General features: G+C 42.6%; 1 protein-coding gene across 1 annotated transcript; it reads left to right on the forward strand.

Annotated features, from left to right (window-relative positions):
- Positions 1 to 11,518: 11,518 nt before the first annotated feature.
- On the forward strand, positions 11,519 to 24,976 carry dnaaf4 (dynein axonemal assembly factor 4; the record flags this gene model as incomplete). The annotated part of the gene is made up of 9 exons (XM_080002343.1): positions 11,519 to 11,641; positions 18,296 to 18,443; positions 20,212 to 20,345; positions 20,451 to 20,631; positions 21,424 to 21,566; positions 21,914 to 22,023; positions 23,991 to 24,144; positions 24,237 to 24,342; positions 24,858 to 24,976. The coding sequence occupies 9 exons, from the start codon at positions 11,519 to 11,521 to the stop codon at positions 24,974 to 24,976; spliced, it is 1,218 nt and encodes a 405-aa protein (XP_079858469.1).
- Positions 24,977 to 25,080: the final 104 nt, after the last annotated feature.

Below are 25,080 nucleotides of genomic sequence, written 5' to 3' on the forward strand. Positions count from 1 at the left end.
GCAGCAGTGCTTCAAATATATCTGAAGTTAACATCAGTTGGCCTCTGCCTCCACCGTGCTCTCCCACCCTGTTTTTCGGTGTCGTTCACGTGTTCCCTTCAATAAAGATAAATCTGTGTGGGAGCAAGCGGAGTGATCTTATTCCTATTTCAAAGACGACAAAGACAAAGCTTATAGTCGGGATGGGTGCGCTGATTAACAGTTGCGCAATAGCGAGGCAGTATCTAATGTTACCACCATCTCCATTTCTGTCCAAATGCATACGCACATGCGTCCATTGCTATCTAACATCTGAGACATAATTCATATACACAAGTTCAAGTTCAAATTCAAAGATTATTTGTCACATACATATACATACGGTCATACATATATGCAGTGAAATGTCATGACACCCGGTGATTACGCACAATAAGCTCTATAAGCTCTGAAAATACAAAAGAATACCAAAACGTGCGTAATCGACACAAGGTGCTCGTGCAGGCAGCCGCAAGGGGAGGCGCCACAATCGCGATTCTGGATTCTATAATTATATTATATAATTAATTGACAGTGTTGTACTAAATATACATTTAAATCCTCCTAAATGAAACTTACCTGAACTTTCGTACCTCCAGCACTAACCTCACAGAGTAGAAGTCCTGGCTATTAAAATTGACAACCTTTGCAAACAGTCACCCTAATTGAATTTGTGTAGATCATAGTGCATCTGACATCTTGCTATGTACAATAAGACATTTCTGTGACTTTTCAGAGTAACTCTGGAGCAAGTCGCAGTCCACGTGCCACTTGATGTGGTCCCCTATCACGACTTTATCTATCTTTTTTTTAATTGTCAATATGATCTTATCATACTGTCAGTTCAATTAAAAAAATAATCTATTGGCCCATCGCCAATTTTCTCTATTACGATGGGCCAATATTTTACTGCTCTAAAAGTCATTCATTTATTTGCCTGCATGGATTTCTTTTAAATTAATTTGCTACGTAACATGACATTACATTCTCTAAATGGTTTGCAGGCCGATATCAAATGGATAATTGAAGACCCCCAACACTGCTTTTATGGAAGTTACTGTAATTACAAAGTGTGATCATATGATGTGATTAGAACAGCTATTGCCATGTGAAATCTCAAGGCAGAATTCTGAGTTTAATGTGAGGATTTTGAGATTTTGATGTCAGAATTCTGAGATGTCTGTTTCTGATGGATGGCTAAACAAAAGAAATGTACCATTTTTGTAAAAAATTAATTAAAAAAGAATGAATGATGAAATTGAAATAATAAAAAAGAATACTTTTTAGAGAGTTTTCTCTCCCTTCGTTCTGGAAACATCATGCTTCTCACTTGGTATCGATAGCGTCATTGTCAGTTTGCATGAAGGCATATTTTAAAAATTGTATGCAAAATTTCACAAATTCCACTATTTGTTAGTTCTGTGATCCTGAGGAAACGTTACCTATGAGGACCAAATCCATGTTTATTGAATGACAAAAAAAAACAATAAGAAGAGATAAATCACTGGATGTAAGTTTAGGTAAGTTTAATTTAGGACGATTTAAATGTATATTTAATACAACACAGACAATTAATACTTATATATAATTATAGAACCCAGAATCGCAATTGTGGCGCCACTCCTTGCGGCTGGCTGCGGAGCGCCTCGTGTCAATTACACACATATTAGTATTTTTACTATTTTTAGAGCTTTTGTGTCATCGGGTGTCATCACGTCTCACTGCATTTATGTATGACCGTATGTATATCTATGTGACAAATAACCTCTTGAATCTTGAATCTTGTGTGATTAAAAAGAACAGAAACAATCCCACAAATAGCCACTGACTGTGGGCATTCATTAGCTTCTGCTGTGCTTTTGGGGCCAAAGGGAGCTTACTTGGACCAGGGCCAACGGGCTTAATCAGCACGTTTGGAACGCTTACTCAAGAGCAACTGTTAATAATGTTAATCTACAGCCAAGCCAGTGATGATATCAGCTCATAAGAGGGTCCAATCACAAATGCGACTCTTTGGTGTTGCTCAAAATTGAGATAACAGAGGAAGGCCTTTGATAATGTCGATAAGTTTGTCGTAATTTGTTATTAGCTCTTGTGTTGCAAAATGGCAAGGCTGCGTTAATACATCATCAGTTTCAGACAGGATACCAACTCTGTGTTCATCTGAACAAGTTTTGCACTGAAAGTGAGGACTATGATTTCTGGTATAAATCAGAGGTATAATCTGGTATAAATTAGAAATGAAAGATTCAACTCATTTTTTAGATTATTTGATTTATTTATTTTTGAGAGTTGTGAGTTGAGTCATTTTTGTCAAAATGATCTATTTTGGTTGAATGCAAAAAGTAAATCAGTCACATTCAATAATAATTATGCCAAATGCCTTGGCCTCTTTTTGCCTTGGACTTTAATTTAGTCCTCAGTAATTACTTTCAGTTTCTGAGTCAGAAATTCACTCTTTCCAACGAGGACACCCCACCGGCAAGCAGGCTCATGGCTCCAACCATTCCTAGGTCGAGACCACGGCCTTCATCCTCAGCATCTTTGTAGGAAACACCAGTCAAATTTGCCAGCATCCCACGCCAAGCAGACCCGTAATGGCTGTCAGGGGTCCCATCCACCGCCAGCTCCGACTTGACCGTCGTTCGCCTTCAGAAGGTTTTAAAAGAGCATAAAATTACATTTCATCGCACCGCCCATAAAGTCTAACCTTTTTCTATCTACACCGGCTCCTTAGGAAGCAAGCGACCTGACAAGAATGCCTCTACTAATTGCCCATCACTTCCGGGTCAACTATGCGGTGATGTCATGCCATCGGCCATCTCCATTCATGTCATGATGCCCACTACAGCGATTCAAGCCTCTGCGTCAGCCAGACCGGAGGCTCAGGTCGTATCCCTCCCCGAGTGCCTGCTCTCTCAATGTTGGATTTTTCCAATCTCTTCGTCTCCCTCTTTTCATCCCTTTACTATCCCTGTGTGTAGGTTGCACCCACCATTCCCCATGCACATGCATCCCACATCTTTCTCCTCCCCTTCCTTCAGCAAACCCCCTACAGGCTCCTGTGGCTACTAAAGCCCACTCTATCATGGGGCGAGGGGCTGCTAAGCGGCTTTCCCCTCAGCTGGTCACCCATGGCAGGGTTTCAGTCTTTCCCCTATCTTTTCTTCTTTTGCTCTATCCTCTCCCTCCTCAATCCTCCCCCTCCCCACCCCAACCCTGGACTTTCATCCCCACGTAATTTCTCATTGTGCTAACCTTCCCCCAGCAGAGGCCGCACCATCTTTACCTACCCATCCTCCTCCACCCCTACCCATCACTTCTAACATCTCCTACACCCCTGGCTACAGCCACCCCTCTGATTTGCCCCACCGCAATATCTCGCCCCTCATCTCTTTCAACCTCCGTCCGCCAGCAAATCCTCGCTGGTATTTACATATATATTGCCAAACTCATTCAGCATTCATAGGCTCAACTCAGGATCATTGACAACAATTCAGGGCCCAATCTTCTCTGCCATCCAAGGCCGGCAAGATCTCAGAAACACCTCTCTCGTACTGCGAGAGAGATGTTCTACGGCGCTCCATCCCACCCTGCCTCGGCCTGCAGCATCACAGCTCCTCCATCTAAATCACCAAAGCCAGCCACCTTGACACCAGTCTTTGTCATCTTTCAGCAGCTGCACCTCCTCCACCCACCGCTCCCGAGCCATTTCCACCCACAGCCCTGGCTCCCTCACCAAAATGATAAGATAAGAGAGGTCGACCCAAACCTTACCAAGTCAGATGATGTAACAACTGTAACAACTTCAACAACCTGGGCTGCCATTCTTCCATGTGCATACTTACATACACATCCTACATAGATGATCTTTTTGTGGGGGGGGGCATGCCCACTCAGTTTGTCCCCACAGTGTTTCCCCACAAACCCAAAAGATAGCAGGACTAGGCCTCTTGCAACACCTTAAGACCCCCATCAACATCCTCCACCATGCCCTCATCGTCTCTCCCCCATCATCCTTCCTCCTTCATCCCTCCTCTATCCCTCCTCCATTATCCATCCTCCATCATCCCTCCCCCATCATCCCTCCATCCTTCCTCCACCATCCCTTCATCCTTCCCCATCATACCTTCATACTTCCTTCATCATCCCTTCATCCCTCCCTATCATCCCTTCATCCTCCCTCCAGCATCCCTCCATCATCCCTCTCGACCTCTCATTTCCACATGGCACAATATTCTGAGCACTAACAGTCTTATTCCCAGCCCAGAGTTTCCATGCTGTTCTCCACAGTTGACCAGGCCATTTCATTCATCCGTCTCTGCGGCCACAGCGCTTGGCTGGTAAAAGCAGACACCAATGCCCTAAAAGTACTGCCTCTCCACCCTGACTTTGGCCTTTTTTGAGGTTCTTTGGAGAGGGAGTTTATACTTTACTGCAACCCTTGCCTGCGGTTGCTGGAGCAGCCTAAAATATCTTTGTGGCAGATCTAACCTGAGTGGCGATTTCAGGGACCTTCAGCACAGAGACACAAGTTAATTGTAGAGAGGGGGCAAGGTGAAACAAGCCCAGGAGCAGATGGACAGCATGTCATGACAAGGGCTCCTCTCCTGAGCGTGTGTGGGGATGGGGGTTTTAACTGTTGCTCGTAAGACCAATCAACGAGCAACAGGTATACAGCCACACTGATCCTGGGCCCCAATTACCTAGACCACAGACAGGTGTGGCTGCTCAAACCACACCATCCCCACACCACATACCCCAGACACCAAACTGAGGCCAGGGAGAACAATTAACGTCTTAACAGGCGCTCCATACTTCGCATTTGACCATGCTCCTCAAAGGGTTCATTCATGACAGACATTCCATCAATTCTTCTCTCACAGCCCCACTCTTCTCGAACGAAATGGGAAGCATCGCCACATGTTGCTTGTTCCATTACCACAGCAAATAATTGTTTTTTATTGCACTTCATCCATAAACATATGATTCATATGAGAAAATTACATCCTAAGTTCCAGGAGGTTTGGTGGTACATGTTGGGAAGTTACACTCTAAATCCTCAAGGAAGTTACACTGTAGGCGATCCGTCTTATAAAGTGTTACTGAAATACCACAGGAAAAATATATAGTGTGACAATGGCGTTAGTGCTAATTGTATTGCAACTGCCAGCTCTATCATGGCTACTTTTGGCAGTTAGATCGATGCTATTCGGTAGAGTTACACTCCCAGTGCCATTGTTGTCCAAATCTTCTCGTTGTCCAAGTCCTCTGAATTCTTTGCTTTGTTGGCACTTCTTTGACATGTTTTTGGCTTTTCTTTTAGCAGCCCAGCTTGCATGACTTGTATCCATCTTTCCTCTTATCTATCATCTTTCCTCTTCACAATAATTAGCCACAACTTGTTGTGATTAATTATTAACCCCCACATGAAAATAAACTGATAACATGTTATACTAAACCACCAATATTCAAGGTATATGTATTAAAAAAAACTTTTGAAAAATGTATGCTATAAAACCCAAAACTAAGGGAAGTAATGATATAACAGAAAGAACTTACGTCTTCCACAAAAACAGTTCCAAACAGAACACCAGCCAAATACAGTTGAGACAAACAAACAGGCTAATGTCATATGCCCATATATGGCGTGGGGGTTCCATGAACCGTAGAGAAAAATATTTTCCAGGAATGTAGAAGCTCCCTGGTAACAGGCCTGTGTTCGGTTCACACCCTGCAAAGACTGTGATTGGTTATTTGGAAACTACCCCAAAAAAAGAGAAAATTCTTAGCAACAAGGCTATGACTGGTCCCCGGTGCTGAAAGGGGCGGAACATGATATTGGAGAAGAGTACATCTTGGGTATATAAGGAAGTCCAAAAGATCAGCTAGTTAATTGGGCTCCAGAGTCCCTCTCACTGTTTATTGCTGTACTTGACTCTCAGATACACAATCAACTTTTTTCAAGTTTTTTCTTAAACGTTTTTTCAGGCCAGAATAGATAGAAACATTGTCCAGAAATCCAGACTTTTTTCTGGCCCAGGTCTGGACCTTTTTGATCACGACAATTTGGCAAGCCGAGCAAGGAGAGAACGATGATCAGGAACGAGACCGAAGACCTGGGAAGGACCAACCTGCATCTCAGAGACATTACTGGCCACACTATTTGAAGGTAAGCAGAGCCTATTTTCTGCAAATTTTGTTTGTGTCTGTGTGCAGGACTCCACCCAGGTTGCAGGTATTGGAAAAAGTCTCTTCTCCATTGAACCTAAAATATTCACCTACTTAAAAATTACTGTAATTATAAATTGAATCAGAAAAATGAGCTTAAACAGAGGCTGATGCGAATAATCTATGTGCATGTGTGTAAATGAAAAACCATGGTGTGGAAAGTATGAATGATCCTGTTGTTTGTGTGTGGTTTGTCTCGTGTATCCTGGAGGATTGGTTTGGCTAACACTAACTGCTGCTGAACACACAGAAGAACCATAGGGAAAAGGTGTAAAAATAGCACGTCCGTAGTACGTTGAGTCGCAGTTACAGCACTGAGAGGAAAACGTTTGTTGTGTGTGTTTAATGCAAATACAGTAGTATACAGAAGTTTGTTATATAAATTTCAAGAGGAACTTAAGTTGACACGACTACTGTGGTACCGCTCTTCGTCCTGTGTCTTCGCAGACAAGTGAAGGAGAGGGCTGTACGGACAGGAAGTTTAAAATTGCCTAAGGGCTAGGCAATGGCAAGAAAATTTATATCTTCTTCTACATTCGGCTGCTCCCGTTAGGGGTTGCCACAACAGCAAGAAACTGTATATGTGCTTGTAAATATTGTCAACTGTAAAATAAGTTGTGTGTCTGTAATTTAGCTAAAATATTATACATGAACCACCTGGAGTGGGTGGAGGATCAGGACGAACATGCAGAGTAAATTAGAACCACCAATGCAGGAGTGAAGGGATTCCTGGTGGTATTCAGGTTAGCATTGTTCACATTGTGGATCGCAGCACTGCACCGGTTACTGAGAAAAGTGTAGCAAGGATTATGGAAGTTGGTGTGAAAGACAATAAAAAGCGGGAAAGTGAGCGCATGACGCATTTGGGATTCTTTGTCTAGGACAGAACTTGGAGCAAAAAGAGTTGCAATATATAATTTCAGTAAGATAGTAAGGTTTGGCAGATGAAGCTGCAGGACTGAGTGATTTAACCAATAGTCAAATGGTGCTCTGTATGATTATGGTTAACTAGTGGTTTTTAGCAGATTCAATTAAAGTCGAATTGAATGCCAGTGCCAGTTAAGTGCCAGTTAACAACAGTAGTCTATGCTGAGGTCGTAGGAATACATATTTTACAGTTTGAACTGTTGAATTGTGTTTAGAGAGATGATTGTGATATTGATCATAGGGGTGTGGTGTTGTAGCAGGTTTTAAGTTGCTGGAAAAAATGTCCGTCAGTTCATTAATGCAACTTTGGTAAAGGTGAGGAGTATTATGAGTGTTTGTTTTCAGAACTGTAGTTTGTGCTTTGTGAAGAGATTTTATCGCGAAGCATTCCAAATTGATAAAACTATATTGATCAATATAAATTGGGAAAAATTGCTTACAAAATATTTTTTTGTGATGTCACGGTAAGCAGATATGATGCATAACAGCAGCATAAATGCATTTGTTTTTGATTTAAATTGTTTGAGTTATCTCTCTTCTCTTTTTGAGGTTTTTGTTTTGTGTTTTTGTGTTGGGCCCGCCAGTGGTCAGTTGCAGCATGCTCCCAGGCGCTCACGCTGGCAAGGACACGCTCCAGCTGGCAGCGGAGGAAGTCCCGCTCATCCTCTATGTCCGTGAGGCGCTTACCAGCCAGCGGATCACCTCCGGGACATCTTTCACTTGGCGCCCTGCCCCTCCCGTGTCCCTGTTCAGGTACCGCTTGGGGGAGTCTCTGCCCACAGGTAGGGGTTAAGAGAGGGAGACGGAGTCTTTCTGGCCGTGGATTGCTAACATGACAAGAATCTTTATTAATAGTTCTAATAAAAATGCTTGCTGGCCAAAATGCTAAATAATAAGGTTAAACATTTTAATTGGGGTGCTGGAGGAATCTCCGACTATTGCGCCACTGGTACTGCGACTGGGCTCATGGTCAGCTCTCAAGACCTGTATCTGATACCCCACTGCAAGACAGACAAACATTTAGAAAGCTCCCTGCACAGAGTTGGACCTCGAGGCAGCTGGGCGGACGCGGGAAAGGGAGCCATGCTGCCGTCTGCAGCTGCAGCTTGACCACACCCCTGGTCCACCACATACTTGGACCCCTCCCCTCACGACCATCAGTGGATACAGAGGAGCCACTGCAGTGGGGCGTGGTCCAAACAGAGGGTGAAAGCGCATCCCAGGAGATAATAGCTGAGGGAACCGATGGCCCACTTGATCCCCAGGCACTCCATTGTGCTTTACCTCAACTCCCGCTCTGGGACATCGAGGCTGAGGTACAGCATCAGCCGGTGGTCCCCTCCACCTCCTGGGACGACCATGCCCAGCTCTCTGTCCGACGCATTGGTCTGCAGACAGAAAGGGAGAGAGAAGTTAGCGTTAAAGAACACTGGCTTCCCACAGAGAGCTGACTTTGCCCTCACAAACGCCCGCTGGCGGATCTGGAGCACCCTTTCGAGGTACGTCGGACAAGGGGCTGGTTAGTTCCGAGAAGTTGAGTACAAACCTAGTACCTACAGCTAGCTAAAAGTACTCTTTCACTCCTGAGCACCTTTCGTTAACCCTACATCATATTTGTCAACGTCCCGAATTTGGTCTGTTACAGAGGACAACCAAGAATCATCTGTAAGGGTCCGTGAGTGAAGTAAAGGGATTGTCTGTGCAGCGTCTAGGAATGATATCTACTTGGTGAGTGACACCAAGAATGGATTTTAGCATTCATTTAAAGTGTGGCCAAGTTTCTGACAATAGTTACATGGTCTCTGTTCATCCTTTGCTGCTGCTGGGGAGAATGGCTTGGGCCCCTACCCTGGTAGTAGGCGAGCTGGGCAATCTGTAGCTTGTCTTTTTTCTTAACATTTTTATCTGTGAAGTTTCTTTCACCGTGTTTGGCATGATTCCAAGCAGTGCTCAGCTCTGTTGTTTCCCATGAGAGGCATGTTGTGACGACCTTGGCTTTGACGTGGGGGAGGAGAGTGTTTTTCAGGAGTGAGTCTCAAAAGGTGTTATCTCTGGATATGCCTGAGTAGAGATCAAGACTTCTTCCAGTCTGAGTCGGTATGACTTGGATCTTGGCCGAGACATCTTGTTGTTGAAAGATGTCCTGATTCTGCGATTGAGGCCCACTGAGTAGACCACTGATGGAAACCACGTCCTGTCAGCGGGTTTCATAGTCCATCACCCATTCCCTTCAGGGACTGGCACTTAAGCTTGAAGAACTTTCTGAGCTAAACTCACATCTGAGCACTCTAAAAACCAACCTCGGGTCTCACAGTACAATTATACAAATAGTTATTTATTGAGATCTCAAGATAATTTCACAACATACAGCAAAGCAGTCTGTGGAAAGTATAAAGAACATTCTAACGTAAGGTTTGGTTATATGGACTAGGCCCCTCATGTAGAAAAGTACTGGTATGTGTGAACATCATACTGTCTTATCTCTACACACACAAACTGGAGAAGTGCTACGGCCTTCACAAGATAGAGAATTACATGGTGCAGACAAAACTCAAAGGGTAGCGTGACCCTCTTAGTTATGCAAGCATAGGTTATAAGAAAAAATGCATGTGAGCATCAGTGATATGAAGAAATTATTGCATTTTTCGCCAAGAGAACATCTGGGCCATTTACAAAAGCTTGAATAAAGCAATTATTTATTTAATGTCATCCAACTGTGACTTTGCACTGAAACACTTTAAATCACAGACTGGAAAGAAACCTAGTCACGATTTGCTCACTGAAACAGAGTACAGTAATAGAAACATCTACAGCAAGTTATATAGAGCGAACCCAAATCTTGGATGGGTATCTATCCGGTAATAAAAATGGAAAATTGGAATTAAAAACATCCCATTTCATTCCATTTAGAATTAAAACTTTTACCCGCAGTTCTAGAAATGTATATCTGAAAGGGAACGACTCTGACCTGCTACCTCTGAGTAAACGCCTGTTTGAGGAATTTACAAATGTTGCATTCTGCACATTTCTGACATGGATATACTAATAATACTGGGATACTGCAACATTAAATCTATACCAGGGTGATCAAACAAAACAGTGCAGGTGTCTAGGCAAGGAGTGCAAGTCTTCATTAAAATAAGGGATTCTTTGAAGGACCTTGATCTAAAGCATTGAAAACCAAAAAAGGTTTTCATTTTTAGTATTATTATCATTAACCCACAGGCCATGTTTGTTTGACAAAAAACCGTGAACGTGATAGTATTTACCCAAATTGAAGCCTGACGAAAAGTAAGATAGCTGTCAATTTAGTAATTTTATTTGTAATTGTTGTAATTATTCAATTTAATTGTAATTGTTGTTATAATAATACAAATTATTATTAATAATCGGGCAAGCGCCTCCGCAGCCACACAGCGAGGACCGAGAGGCTGAGACGGAGTTTCTTCCTGTAAGACATAAGAACTGTCAATGCTGACCTCACTGAGTGACTCACATTGGCCCCTCTGCCTTACTGTACTGTATGGAGCATACTGTAATGCAAGTTACTGTATCACTGTTACTGCATACTGCGCTGTATTGCTGTTCTGTTCGGTGTTACTCTTGCTGTGTCGTACTGTATACTGTCCTGTATATCTCCATACACACTTTATTCACATGCACTTTACTGCACATATCTGTACATACAAATAGCCTATCCCATATACATAACTCTATTCCCTTGACTTCTATTTTGTACCCCCACTCTGTATTACCTTTTTGAGTATTGTTTTATTTTTATGTTATTTATATCATTCTATTCACTAACTGCATTACGTTTTAGGAATCAGTTAGTTTCAGTTAGTTATCTAGGTAGGCATTAGGTTAGCTATTATGTTCGGTTTAGTAACTATTGTGCATAATCTCCGGGTGCGTTGCAAAGACATTTCACTGCATATATGTATAAACGTATGTATTTGTATGTGACAAAAAAGCCTCTTGAATCTTGAATCTTGAGGAGCAAAAAATGCCAATTCTGTGAATACCGAGCTTATACAAAATCATGCGTTCAAAACGAGTTTCATAAAAAAAAAAAAAATATGTAAAACTATAAAAACAAGAAGAAATTGACCGCGTGAGTGAAATTCTTCCGCCCATCAATCGCTCAGGTCGCCCTGGCAACGCGACGCGCAGCCCATTTCCTGACAGTTCCGCTGGTCGTTGAGTGTCTGTTCTCCACAGAAAGTCTCGTGTCTTTTGTTCTTTTTTGTATATTTTTTTTTTTTTTCAACTAGTAAAATAAAGTGTATAAAATCTAGAGGTTGAAATATACATACAAAACAAACAAACAAACAAACCAAAAATGCCTTTAATTGTAAAAGACTATACGTGGACGCAGACCGAAGCCACCGTCCATATCCGGGTCCCCCTGAAGGGAACGAAGGCTGGAGACGTGGACGTCCTCTCCACGGAGAAGTACCTGAAGGTACGTTGAAAAAATATGCGTTTATTTATTTTATATCTTGTTTTTATATATTTTTTTTCACTTTTGTTATTATTTTTCTATTTTGGTTTATTTCATATTTTATCCCATAGAGTTGTTATTTCTTGTCCACTGTGAGGTCACAGTGAGTTTGGTTAGGATGACGACATTTTGAAACCCACAAACTGGAAGCCTTAAAGGTACAGTGTGTAGAATTTGCGGAACGGACTTGGCAGAAATGTAATATAATAATTAGTTTTTTTATCAAATATAATTGAATCTAGTATGAAAAGCTAGTTTTAAAACATTCTGTTTGTTTTACTGATTAGAGGAAATAACAGCCATGCCTGCTCTGCATAAATGCATTTACTTGGTCTCTTCGAAATGGCTGGTTTACCTATTCAAGACAATATAAGGTGAAATGGCAGTAAAAATGGTCCGGAGCGTTCGTGTAAGCACTCATTCGCTCTTTTCACGATTTATAGATGGTTTGTAATTTTTAAAAAGTGTGAAGAGTGTCCCCAGAACAAAAAAAAAAAAAGCGTGGTTAACACTGACCCACACACCCTGAAGGCACAGGATTCGAGAAGGGTCCAGCTACGGCCTTGCAGAACCTACAAACCGTGGCTCCTCCAAAACACGGCCACTTGTACACAACGCTGCAGTGGCTGAGGGAGACAGTAGACCTCACCATAGCAGGTCAAAGATAAATGGAACATGTTATTAACGGTATCAATTTTAACAACTCTTAGGCAAAGAAATAGGGATGACGTAGTCTCTATTCGTTTGAGCCACAAGAATATACGACTTTCAGCTCAAATAATTTGGTCTAATCTATGAGGCAACAACATGCAAACAAAAAGTGGCTTAATTGAAAAATATATATATTTTAGCAACTATTATAACGCAGATAATAACGAGGATTAACTATGAATTTTGTTGTTGATCTTTATATACATCGAAATGTAGTTTTTCTACATTTTATGACTTGAATAATTTAATAACTTGTGCAAACTTCACATCATGTAGGCCATTGAATGTAAGCCTACTATAACTTGAAGCTAAATTTTTTTGTCTAATTTCTGAATCTCACATTAGCCTATGTAGTTTGGTATGTCATTGTTATGAGCCGAACAATGATTGTAATTAATACTTGTCCACTTTTTTACACCACATTAGGGTGTCCACTAATGAGCTTAATCATTCACATTTGTTTTTAATTTTATTTCTGATGAGTCAACAGCACCAGGGGTCCATCCCAAAACTTTTACTGGAATCTCCATGCACTCTGAATTAGGGCTGGGTATTGTTTAAAAACGATGATACCAGTATCACTGCCAGTCCCATTAAAGTGATACTGATCAATAGAGTACTACCTTTTTTTTCTACTATACCCATCATGTGAATGGAAGAATTCAGTTGCTTTACATGCCACCACTCCTCCCCATCCAAATGTTTTTTACACAAATCATTTTGAAAGTGTTCAAATTATTGAAATATTTTTTAATAACTGTACAAAAATGTACAGTGAAGTATTTGGGCAGCGTCATTTTAAACAAATAGCCAGTACAGGAGGAATGATTACAGCAAGGAAAACCTCTTTCAGCTGACTGTTGTTTAAGACTGACTTGAAAAATTGTGAACCTGTTCTTTAACACACTGCTGTAGCTGCTGCTGCTGCTGCAGTAGTCACACGCCGTATGAAATCGAAGAACACTTGCGGTGATTGGCTGCAAGCAAAAGCATACAAATAGTCATGTTTTCAAGATCTGGGGACAAAAAGGTTTGAATGCAAGTGTTGTTTGACTGGAGAAGTTTCGTTCACTACTTGGTATTGGTTTATTTCGGTTGATACCTTAAAGGTATTGACACCATTACCCAGCCCTACTGTGAATGTTTCTTTACTCTCCATACAGGCATCATGGCTCAAGATCCTGTTCTTGCTCAGGTTGCTTCATGCTTATTTGTGAATTAAACATCCAAATTCACTCTTCAAAACTGAAACAACTATATAAACATTGTTCAAAGAAAGCATTTCAGGCCTAAACCTCCAGTGTCAGAGCCAGTGTCTATATCCTCCCTCTCCACAATGTTCAGTTCTCTTCCCAGTGTAGTGATTTCATTGCTGTATTTACCATTCAAAATGTTTATAATAATGTATCAAACTGCAGGAGATGCTAGATGAGATTACAACATAAATATAAAATAGCTATTTGAACTAGTTGTTGGTGAAACTGTTGACATAAATTTGACGTGAATGGTGTGCAATAGCCCTCATTTTTGAGTGCATTCTGGGGTCAAGTTGTTAAGATAGTGGAATCTATATATGAGTGTCAACATTTCATAAATCCAGTAAACCTGATCCTTGAAACTCCCCTTGTACCTCCATTCAGTGTGGCATCTGGATATGCCAGGGTTTCCGTTATAAAAAATTGGCGCCGGTGTCGTGCCAAAAAGTGCAACTTTTCAGTCACAAGGTAGGAGCTGCAATCACTTTCTGGCAAGTGCAAAACTGTGAGTTGTATTGGCTCTTTAAATGTATTTCAACTGGTAAAAAGGACTGGGTGGACTGCAATCTGTCAAATATATCAAGAGTGACATCAAATCATTTTGAGGCAGAAACAACCTTTCAGTCACAAGGTAGATGTTCCAATCACTTTTTGGCAAGTGGAAAACTACATTGTACCACACACCACCCATGTGGCGTGTTCAGGGACCTTCCGCACAGAAGAACGAATTGTAGACACCAGTTTATTGTACAGGTACTCCTTACTTAATGACCGAGTTCTGTTCCTAGGACCAGGTTGTGTTATTTCACGGCAAGGGGGCACGGCGATGGCGCACGCTAGTGTAGTGAATACTGACAGACCGCGGGAACGAGACTGAGACTGAGAACAGTGATGAGATGAGTGTATATAGTATATATGGTGTATATAGGGTATATAGTGTATATAGTATATAGAGGGTGATGCGCAATGAGATGCTTGACGCTGATACGCCGCGCAAGCAGCGCGCAAGCAGCGCGCAAGCAGCGCGCACACCGTGGTATCGTATGCATAATACAGACTGGTCAGAGAGCTGGTCTTAAGTCCGAACGGTCGTTAAACAGGCAGGTCATTTGGTTAGGAGTACCTGTAGAGAGTTGGCCAGCTGGAATTGTCCCAGGAGCAGATAGAAATATGTCATGACAGGGCTGCTATCCTCAGTAGGTGTGGGGATGGGGTTTTTACCTGTTGTTTGTTAGACCAACCAACGAGCAACAGGTATGCAGCCACTCTGATCCCAGTTACCTAGATCCAGGTCAGTTGTGGCTGCTCAAACCACACCATCCCCACACCACATACATGTTATTGGTTCCTTCAGCTTTATGCCTACATATTCTCAGATAATAGAAAACAAAATAAAAACTATTTGTAAACAAGCAAAAAATTGCATGTAAACCTATCTGGTTCGTAACTGTCACGACCGGAGCTACGAGGGACCCAAACCCACGACACAGAGAGACGGGAGGCAGACAAAGGATGTTTATTAGCCCACACAGTGGAGCTGGCAGGGGGAACCCGGTCAGGTAGGGATGGAGCAGGGCTGGGCAGGGATGATGATGACCGGGAGGAGGGGTCCAGGAACCAGGCTGGATGGAGAAGGACCGACAGCCTTGGTCGACAAGCGGAGACAAGCAGGTAAACCGGGCTGGCTGGAGATGGATGGACGGACAGGGTTGACGAGAGGAGACAAGCAGGTAAGGGGAAGACAAAACAAAGAGACATAAGCTCGGGACTTGAAACAAGCGCTAGGAGCTAGGAATGGAGCCAGTAGCTGTACAACTCCGGTGAGCTAGTTGACAGTCTGGCAATGAGTGACTGGGGAACTGTCGAATAAATACTGTGTGAGTGATGCAGATAATTGATCCCAGGAGTGTGAAATTGCTTCAAGGGGGAAGCTGCAGACCTGGCAAGAGCGGCCTCTAGTGGCGCTTGGAGGCCGTGACCCTAACAGTAACATTTTAATTGTGGCATTGTGCTGCCAACTTAAAATCAAATTAGATAAATAAATAAACAAAAATGACATGTCGTAATGTAAGTAAGACTTGAAAAAAAAGTAACCAGTTCAGCTGCTTTAATTAACATTTCACTTTAATAACATTAAATAAGCACGTCTTGTCAACATATTTTACACAATGGATATTTATCGTCAGCTTTGGTTCGGGACTCAATTATCCAAAAACGCCGTCCGGGTTCCGGACCTGTGGTCCGTGCCTGGCGCCCGCGACCCAGGTTCTGGGCCTGCACCTGGGGGTTGGTTGTATGTGTGCGCCCCTGGGGTGCGGGGTGTCCCTGTGCTCCCTGGGACTGGGTAATGCTCCTCGGGCTGGGCGTGCGAGTTGTTCCACAGCCCTCTTGCTTCTCTGGGGGCCCGGGGCTCTTCTGTGGCCACAGGGCAGGGTACTCGGGGCTTTCCTGCAGCCATAGGGTGTCTACAGGGCTGCAGAGTTCAGAGTTCAGAGTTCAGGGGGCTTCGGGGCCTTTTCTGTTGCTTGAAGGTGCTGCAACATAATACCGAACCTTCTACATCAGTACTTATGGGGATAAGTCATGTACACTCACCGGTGGACATCTTACACACACACACACACACACACACACACACACACACACACACACACACACACACACACACACACACACACACACACACACACACACACACACACACACACACATACAGGCGGTCCCATCACACACGCACACACCACCACACCTACTTGGAGTGCACCCCAGCACCCTCCTGGTTGCATTCCTCTCCTTTCCTGCGTCATTTACTGCCATAACTATGACAGGAAGAGGCCACGTGACCAGTTGTAGTTCCAGTTTTCCTGGACCTAATTCATTGTTTTTCAATACATGTTGTCGTCCAATGTTCATGGTTTTTGTGTAAATGCTGTTTGGTTCTATGTTTATTTGTCTCACCCGTAGTGATTCTCCCCCTCTTGGAGTAGTGATCAGTTGTTTATAGACCCAAACATGATAAATAGTTCTCCAAAGAAGGGGGTTGATGCAATAGAATACAAATACTCTGTGTTGTATGCCCAGCATGCTGGGCACAGGTTAAAAAAAAAAAAAAAAGTGTGGAGGGCTAAATGGGGTTAGAATAGCTTAAGATAATTCACAACCCATCCCAAAACACTGAATGACCTCTGCCCAATGAGTGAATGACAGTCTGTCCATGACACTTACCGTAACCGCTTAAACCCTCAGCCATTTAATTCTTCTGTACTTGCATTTACTGTCAAGAAAATATTCACTCAAGGCACAAGTATCTGACACACAGGGAATCAAACCCGGGTCTACTGTGTAGAATGGCCAAACCTTACTCATTACACTATACAGGTACAATAAATACACCAACATTTAACACTCCCTATTTTAATTGTACTTCTATTTTCTAGTTATTCAGATCCTTCCCTCGGGACTTCTTTGTAAAATAACCACGGCATCTACACGGCAACGCGCAAATATACAATATATGCTCGTGCTCTCTGGTTGTGCGCATGCCCCACACGGCTCGCTTGCAGCGACTATAACAGAGCCTAATTGCTGTAAAAAATATAGTTTGGCGATAGCATTGCCTTTTAATGCCTAATTTCGGGCACGTGCATTTTTTTCCCCGAAACATTTTCGTTTTACATTACGCTCGGAAGTTCAAAGCGCGTCGCATTGTGCCGGCTAAGGGGCGAAAATATCATGTCTATCTGCGTGTCATGTTTCCATCACTGCTGATCAGAGCTGGAGCCGATAAATCATTTGTCCCGATAATGAATGCCAATTGTAACCTTACCCACTAAAAACAAAAGCCAGATGTAAGCGGGTTTTTTGTGCGGTGGTTAAAGGGTATCTTTTTCTGTTCGTAAGGGTTACTTTTAATATACCATACAGTTACTCCTAACTTAATGACCGAGTTATGTTCCTAGGACCAGGTCATTAAGTGAATTAGTCGATAATCGAGGACCCGTCTTATTTTATGGTATCGGGGGCCTGGCGATGGCAAATGCTAGTGTAGTGAATACTGACTGACTGCAGGAACGACACTGAGATGAGAGTATATAGTATATATAGTGTATATAGTGTATATAGTGAATATAGTATATAGTGTATATCGTGTATATAGTTTATATAGTGTATATAGAGTATATAGTGTATAGAGTATATAGAGTGTATACAGTGTATATATTGTGTATAGTATATATAGTGTAGAAAGGGTGATGTCCGATGAGATGCTTGACGCTGAGACGCCGTGGTATTGTTGGCAGTGTACAATACAGACTGGTCAGAGACCTGGTCGTAAGTCTGAACGGTCGTTAAACAGGTAGCTTGTTAAGTGAGGAGAACTTTGTAATTTATACATATTTCATATTGAAATGGTAATGTTTCTGACTCGTAACACATTCAACATTTCTATTTCTGTAAAAATACATTTTAAAGTGTATAAACATACATTTTTGAGGATTCAGCTTCACTCTACTTTATTTACACATGGTACTCATTTCATTAGTACAAGAAAAAGAGTTGCTATAATACATGCTGGGGTGTTGTTTTGGGGTGTTGGGGTATTTATCTTGTCTGCATCACTATTCTTCCATATGAATGTATTTCCACTCAGATCCATTACCCGCCATTTCTGTTCGAGGCGTTTCTGTTCGAACCCGTTGACGACGCTAAAAGCTCGGCGAAGATCGGAAACGGCGTTGCAGTGCTGACTCTGTCCAAGAAGACCCCTGGGCTGTGGGACAACCTCACATTAAAGATCGGTAAAGCACACATCCTGATCTCTTGTCCCCACGATCCCAGCATCGTCTCTCAATCCAGCATACCTACAGTACTTTAAAGCTTGCTTCACACCGAATCCATACGAAATCGCACTTTGTGTATTTTTATATTTTAATACAGGTACTCCTCACTTAACGACTGAGATACGTTCCTAAAACCAGATCATTAAGTGAATTAGTCGATAAGCGAGCACCTGTGTTATTTCATGGTAAGTGGGCGTGGCGATGGCGAACGTTGCTGTAGTGAATACTGACTGACTGACTGAACCACAATGAATGAGATGTATAAAGTGTATATAGTATATGTAGTGTGTATAGTGTATATAGTGTATATAGTATATATATAGTGTATATAGTATATATATATAGTGTATATAGTTGATATAATATATAGTGTATAAAGTGTATATAATATATAGTGTATATAGTATAGATAGTATATAAAAGGTGATGTGCAATGAGAAGCTTGACGCTGAGACGCCGTGGTATTGTACGCAGCGTACAATACAGACTGGTCAGAGAGCTGGTCCTAAGTCTGAACGGTCGTTAAACAGGTAGCTTGTTAAGTGAGGAGTACCTGTATCATTTTCAGTTTTGTATTTATTTTTTTGTATTTTATGGCTATTTGTATATATTTGACAATTTTTATTTTACTTCATTTTTACTTCACTTTTTTTATTCTTGTTTTATTTATTATTCTTTTTGTTCTCCATTTTATTGGACTGTTAAGCTGTTTCTGCTACTGGTCTGCAATGTCACACACCAAACCTCACCAGAACAAATTCCTAGTACAGTGGTACCTTGACTTGCGACTGTTATTTGTTCTATAAGAATGAATTACAGTCAATATGTTAAAACAGTCGTATGTCGAAGCAATTTTTCCCATATACACTACGCTCATTTTTTTTCTATGATTTCCTCCTTAGTTTCAATGGGAGTCATTGCCTTTTTCTTTTTCCCATCATCTTCTTCTTAGGACTCATCATGAAGGGTGGAAATAAACAAAATACACAGCACAAACACAGTAAATATGAAAAAAATATCGATAAGCCATGAACTGACTGCTGACTGGCCACTGACTGGCTACTGACTGACTGCTGACTGGCCGCTGACTGGCTGCTGACTGGCTGCTGACTGGTTGCTGACTGGTTGCTGACTGGCTGCTGACTGACTGCCGACTGGCTGCTGACTGGCTGCTGACTGGTTGCTGACTGGCCGCCGACACGCCAACTACAAATTTCCACGGTCGTGTCTTGGAGCAGTCGGTCGCAAGTCGATACAAATTTTCGTGACTATCGCTACTGGTATCTTGGATTAGCTGTAAGTAGATGCAGTCGTAAGTCCAGGTACCACTGTGTGTAAATATACCTGGCAGAATAAACTGCTTCTGATTCCTGGGGGTCTGACTGTCGGATGCAATTAGGGATTCGGTGGAAAGCAAGCTTTTTTGGAATCTTTTGGTCTCCCTTGATCCCAATATAGATGAATCTTCTATAACTAGACTTGAAGCATCGGTAGGCTATTTTTCAACCCAGGCCTTATCAAAATGAAAATGTTGGTCCCCATCATGTCATGTTCACAGCAAAACCTTGCTGAATCCGTTACTATTAAGAAACTTACCAGTCTGCTGCAACTTCTCACTTTTGAGGAGTGGCAAATAAACTTCGACTTGAGTTGACATTTGACTATTCTGGCAACACAAACAAACTTCACAATTCGACTTTTCATCACTGTGTAACAATGTTTGCAGACGATAAAGACCAAATGAAACTAATCCGAGAGAAGGCGCTGTGGGAGTACAAGGAGAAGATGGTGGCGGGCTGCAAAGTGAAAGCCGTGAAGCGGCAAGAAGACAAGAAATACGCGCTGGAGACAATGATGAAGGTACAGTATACAGTGGACCTTATGTAACATGTGACACCAAGCCACTTCCTTTTTTCTTTGGACTCCGCAAATTCATTTTTAATTTTTTCATTTTCTTTTTTCAAGCTCGAGGACGAGGAGAGAGAGCTGATCCGGCGGGTAAAGGACGCTGAGCGAGCCAAAGCCACGGCGGAACTGGAGGCGTGGAAACTGACGCGGGCAAAAGCGGCGGAGGAGAAGGAGCCACGACTCAAACCGCTCCCGAGTCGGAGTCAGCGCCCTTCCAGTCACTGCGGCGTCAACCCCGGTGAGCTGAATATATACTGTATATATACAGTAGTGTCCAAAAGTTTTAGGCACTTTAGATGTTTCACACATTTGTCTTAGATGGTTATTTAATATCTTCTGCATTAGCGTGTCAATATGTATGTAGCATGACAACGACCCCAAACATACAGCCAGTCATAAAGAAATATCTTCAAGATTCAGGAGGTTATTTGTCACATACTTCAGCGAAAAGAAGAACAAGGAGTCCTGAAACAGATGGTACAGCCCCTACAGAGCCTTGATCTCAACATCATCCAGTCAGTCTGGGATTAAATGAAGCAATTGAGACCAAAGAAGAACTGTGGCAAGTTCTCCAAGACGCTTGGACCAACCTACCTGCTTTAAACTGTGCGCAAATGTGCCGAGGAAAATTGTGCTGTTTCAAAGACAAAGGGTGGTCACACCAAATATTGATTTGATTAAGGTTTTGTTCTGTTTACCACACTTTGTATGTCTTTAATTGATAAATAAAAAATATTAATGGTATTTATTTTGAAACCATCCTCACTATACAGCATTTTCTTACAAGTGCCTAAAACTTTTGCACAGTACCCTATATACAGTAAATAGACAGTATCAAATCATTCGCGTACAAAAGAAGAGGTTGTGGAGCGAAGATACTATTCCCCCGTTAGATACAACAACTGAATTGTACCGGAGAGAGTTGTTCCTTCACTGTGCGGGCCTGTAAAGCCCTTTAACAACATATTCATGATTGACCGTTATTTCTCGAACTACTCTGCTTGACTTGGCCTGCGATCTGCATCCGCAGATCCGAGAACCGAGGTCAACATCGGCAACAAACGCGTGAAGAACCCACCCGCTCCCCGCTCCGCTGGGAACATTCAGATCAAGTTCACGCCTCGGGCATTCCCCACGGCTCTCAGGGAGTCAAGGGTGCCAGAGGAGGAGGAGGTGAGAGGTGTATTTGTTTTGAAGAGGGGATTGGGGCTTTCCCAATTATAATTTTCTGGGCAATTATATTCTGCTAAGGGTTAACGGCTCTACAAGAGGAGTCAACTATTCAAATTTGGAAAGCAAATATTGCAGTTGTGTCCACCCTTTCTGAGAGCCTAGCCTACCCCACTGCAAATATTGTATTGACGAGTCAAATATTGTATGAAAACTGCCTTTGTCGTTTGTAGATGCTTAACATTTAAATAGATAAACATTGATTTATTCCACTGCCCTCTCTGTTTACATACTAAGCCTCCCACTTCATCCAATGAAAGAAATATCTCATTTATTTTTTATTCTAACAGTGGCTCAAAAAGCAAGCAGAGGCCAGGCGTGCGGGAAATGCAGGGCTCGCGGAACTCAATGACCTTAAGGATGAAGAGCGGAACCCCGACTGGCTAAAGGAGAAGGGAGAGTAAGTCAATGATGATTAAAAAGATAAAAATAAATATCAAATATAAAAACAAAGCTGCAATCAGCGGTGACCGGGTCCTCGATGTGCTAGTGTCGGTGGGACGCAAGTTTGAAGTCAATCCGATAAATAGCTGTGGTGTGGGGATGGTGTGGTTTGAGCAGCCACACCTGTCCTTGGTCTAGGTAATTGGGCCCAGGATCAGTGTGGCCTGTTGCTCATTGTCGAACAAGCAACTGGTAAAATGCCAATCCCCACACACACAGGAGAGGAGCCCTTGCTACAATAAACTTGTGTTTTCTCAACCCCATCGTCTGTGTCTCTGTGCCGGAGGGCCCTGAATACGCCACTTATGTGGCGTGTGGCAGGAGAAACTGCCACAGTGGCGCCTGAACAGGGACTCTCTGGCACGGGGAAGGGACACAGAAGGGCCATGCAAAGAGGCCTTGGAGCCACCAGTGGGTCAATGGGCGGCCCCAGCAATAACGCTCTCCCAACTGGCTGCAGCAGCACCCAGGGGGTCCAGCGAAGGACCGGGGGAGAAGCAGCCACAGCAACCACCACGGGTAATCGCCTGCAGCTAGTTGCCCCGCACAGCAGCCACCGCCGGGACCATCCAGCAGCCAGGCCACCCCTCCAAGCAGCCCCCGCAACAGCCAAGCCCGGCTACACCTCTACCAGCCAGCAAAGCAGCTCGAGGCCCCACATTCCAGAAGAGAGGAGGGGCAAGTCTGCATCGTTGACCTGGGGGAGGGTCACCAGTGGACTGTGCTGTTCTTGGGAACCAGGTCCCCTGGAAGGGACCAGCTGTGTTTTGTTGACTTTCTTGATGGTTTGGGGTATGGGAACCCTGTTTCCGATTCCGGCGTTTTATTATTTTAAGGTATTGGAACCCTGTGTCTGTAGTTTTAGATCTAGTAACCCTGTGTCAGAGTCTGTATTTTAGTTATGGGAACTTTTACCTTTTTCAGAGTACAGGCATTTTCTTTTTCTTTTTTTTCCTCTGCTCAGTGGGGGCGAGTAGGCTTCAGCCAGGGATTCTCAGTTTGGTGTTGGGACGGTGTGGTTTGAGCAGACACACCTGTCCTGGGTATAGGTAATTGGGCCCAGGATCAGTGTGGCTGTACACCGGTAGATTGGTCTAACTAGCAACAGGTAAAACCCCCATCCTTACACACACAGGTGAGGAGCCCTTGTCATGACATGCTGTCCATCTGCTCCTGGGCTTGTTCCATCTTGCCTACTTGCTATAATAAACAACAACCCCAACTCTGCAACCCCATCGATGAGTCTCTGCCGGAGGGCCCTGAAGACGCCTCTCAGATGGTGTGTGGTCAGCGGAACTACCATAATTGCCGAGGAGGACTATGTGAAAGTACGGAGCATGAAAATGACCAAAAAGTGACAAAAGTCACATAAAAACGGCGTTTTGTCAAACATGTAATTCAATGCATTGCCCCGCCCACACCGTGTGACGAAAACTCAATCTTTTAACAACTTTTAACCGTGAAGGTCTCTTGAAGACACTCGCTAAGTTTTAAGTCGATCAGATAAACTGCCTCGGAGGTGTCCGTGAAAGTACAAAGCATAAAAATTACATAAAAGTGACTAAAATGGCACCTTCAATTAAATATGGCCGACTTCCTGTTGGGTTTAGTTCATGCCGTCAATATAATTTTTGTTTAAGTCTAGTGATGTTACATATGTGTACCAAATTTCGTGAGTTTTGTGGAAGTTTTGACTAGGTTTAATTTAAAAAAAAATATATGTCTAAATTGTAATGTTTCTATTTTCGACCCATAGAATATCAATCATTCAAAGCGGCTGAAGAAGAAAATCTTAAGAATAAACGTAGCGATAATTATAAAATAAAAATGTATTAGCATTTTTTTAATTATATATATATATATATATATATATATATATATATATAAATTATATGAAATAAATTGAACTTTTCTTTTTTCCAGTAAATATTTCATAACTGGCAACTATCTGGGAGCTGTGAATGCTTACAACCTCGCCATCAGGCTAAACAGCAAGATCCCGGCCTTGTATTCGAATAGAGCTGCCTGCCACCTGAAACTGAGGAACCTCCACAAGGCCATCGAGGACTCCTCCAAGGTCTGCAGTGTTGTTTGTTTGTTTTTGGTTGCTGTAAAACAAAAATGAATGAACTGAATTACCCACAATTGTCATTCTTATTCTCTGCCCAGGCTCTTGATCTATTGACTCCGCCTGTAGCTGGTAACGCGTCGGCCCGAGCCAGAGCCCACGTGCGGAGAGGTACTGCGTTCTGTGAGCTTGAGCTTTACACGGAAGGTAACATTTAAATCTTTGTTGAAACAAATGGAAAATGGTTTCTTACTTGAAGCATAGGTTGGCTGTTTTTCAACCCAGGACTAAAACCTAAAATGTTGGTTCCCATCATTTAGAACCATTCATAGCAGAAAACCCCTAAGCGTTTTGCTTTGAGAAACGTACCGCTCTGTTGCAGCTTCTCACCGTGCTTCAGTGCAGCCCAATGGGTCAAACGTTTAAGCCTCAAAAAATGTATAAAATGTCTTTATATGTTGGTTGCAAACTGCGCATTTGATCAGTTTTTTTATTGATTCTTTTGGCTTCATCTACACTAATGTAAAGCTGCTTTCACACATGCACTCCGGAAAATGTATGGACCTGATTATCCGGACATATTACATACTTGTATATTCATACCAGAGGGCAGAAGCACAACTTTCCTTTGAGCTGTTACAAATAGTAAATACCCTGAATAGACACCATAATGCGCTGGATGTGTTTGGAACACAAATAACTGTTTTTTTCTTTTTGCACAGGTCTTCAAGACTACTTAGCCGCGTCGAAGATTGATCCTCGAAATGAAGTCCTGCAGGCAGACACAGAAAGAATCAGGACAATCATTCAAGGCAGTGCGACTGGCACAGAAAAACAGTGAATTGGTGACGTGCAATTTATTTTTTATGTTTGCTTCCTGTGTTTTTTATTTTTTGTTTTAATAAATTGCTCTACCTGAAAAGCAAGCCAATTGAAAAGCAAATT

Source organism: Zeus faber (genome assembly GCF_960531495.2).
Source record: "Zeus faber genome assembly, chromosome: 6".
NCBI lineage: Eukaryota > Metazoa > Chordata > Actinopteri > Zeiformes > Zeidae > Zeus > Zeus faber.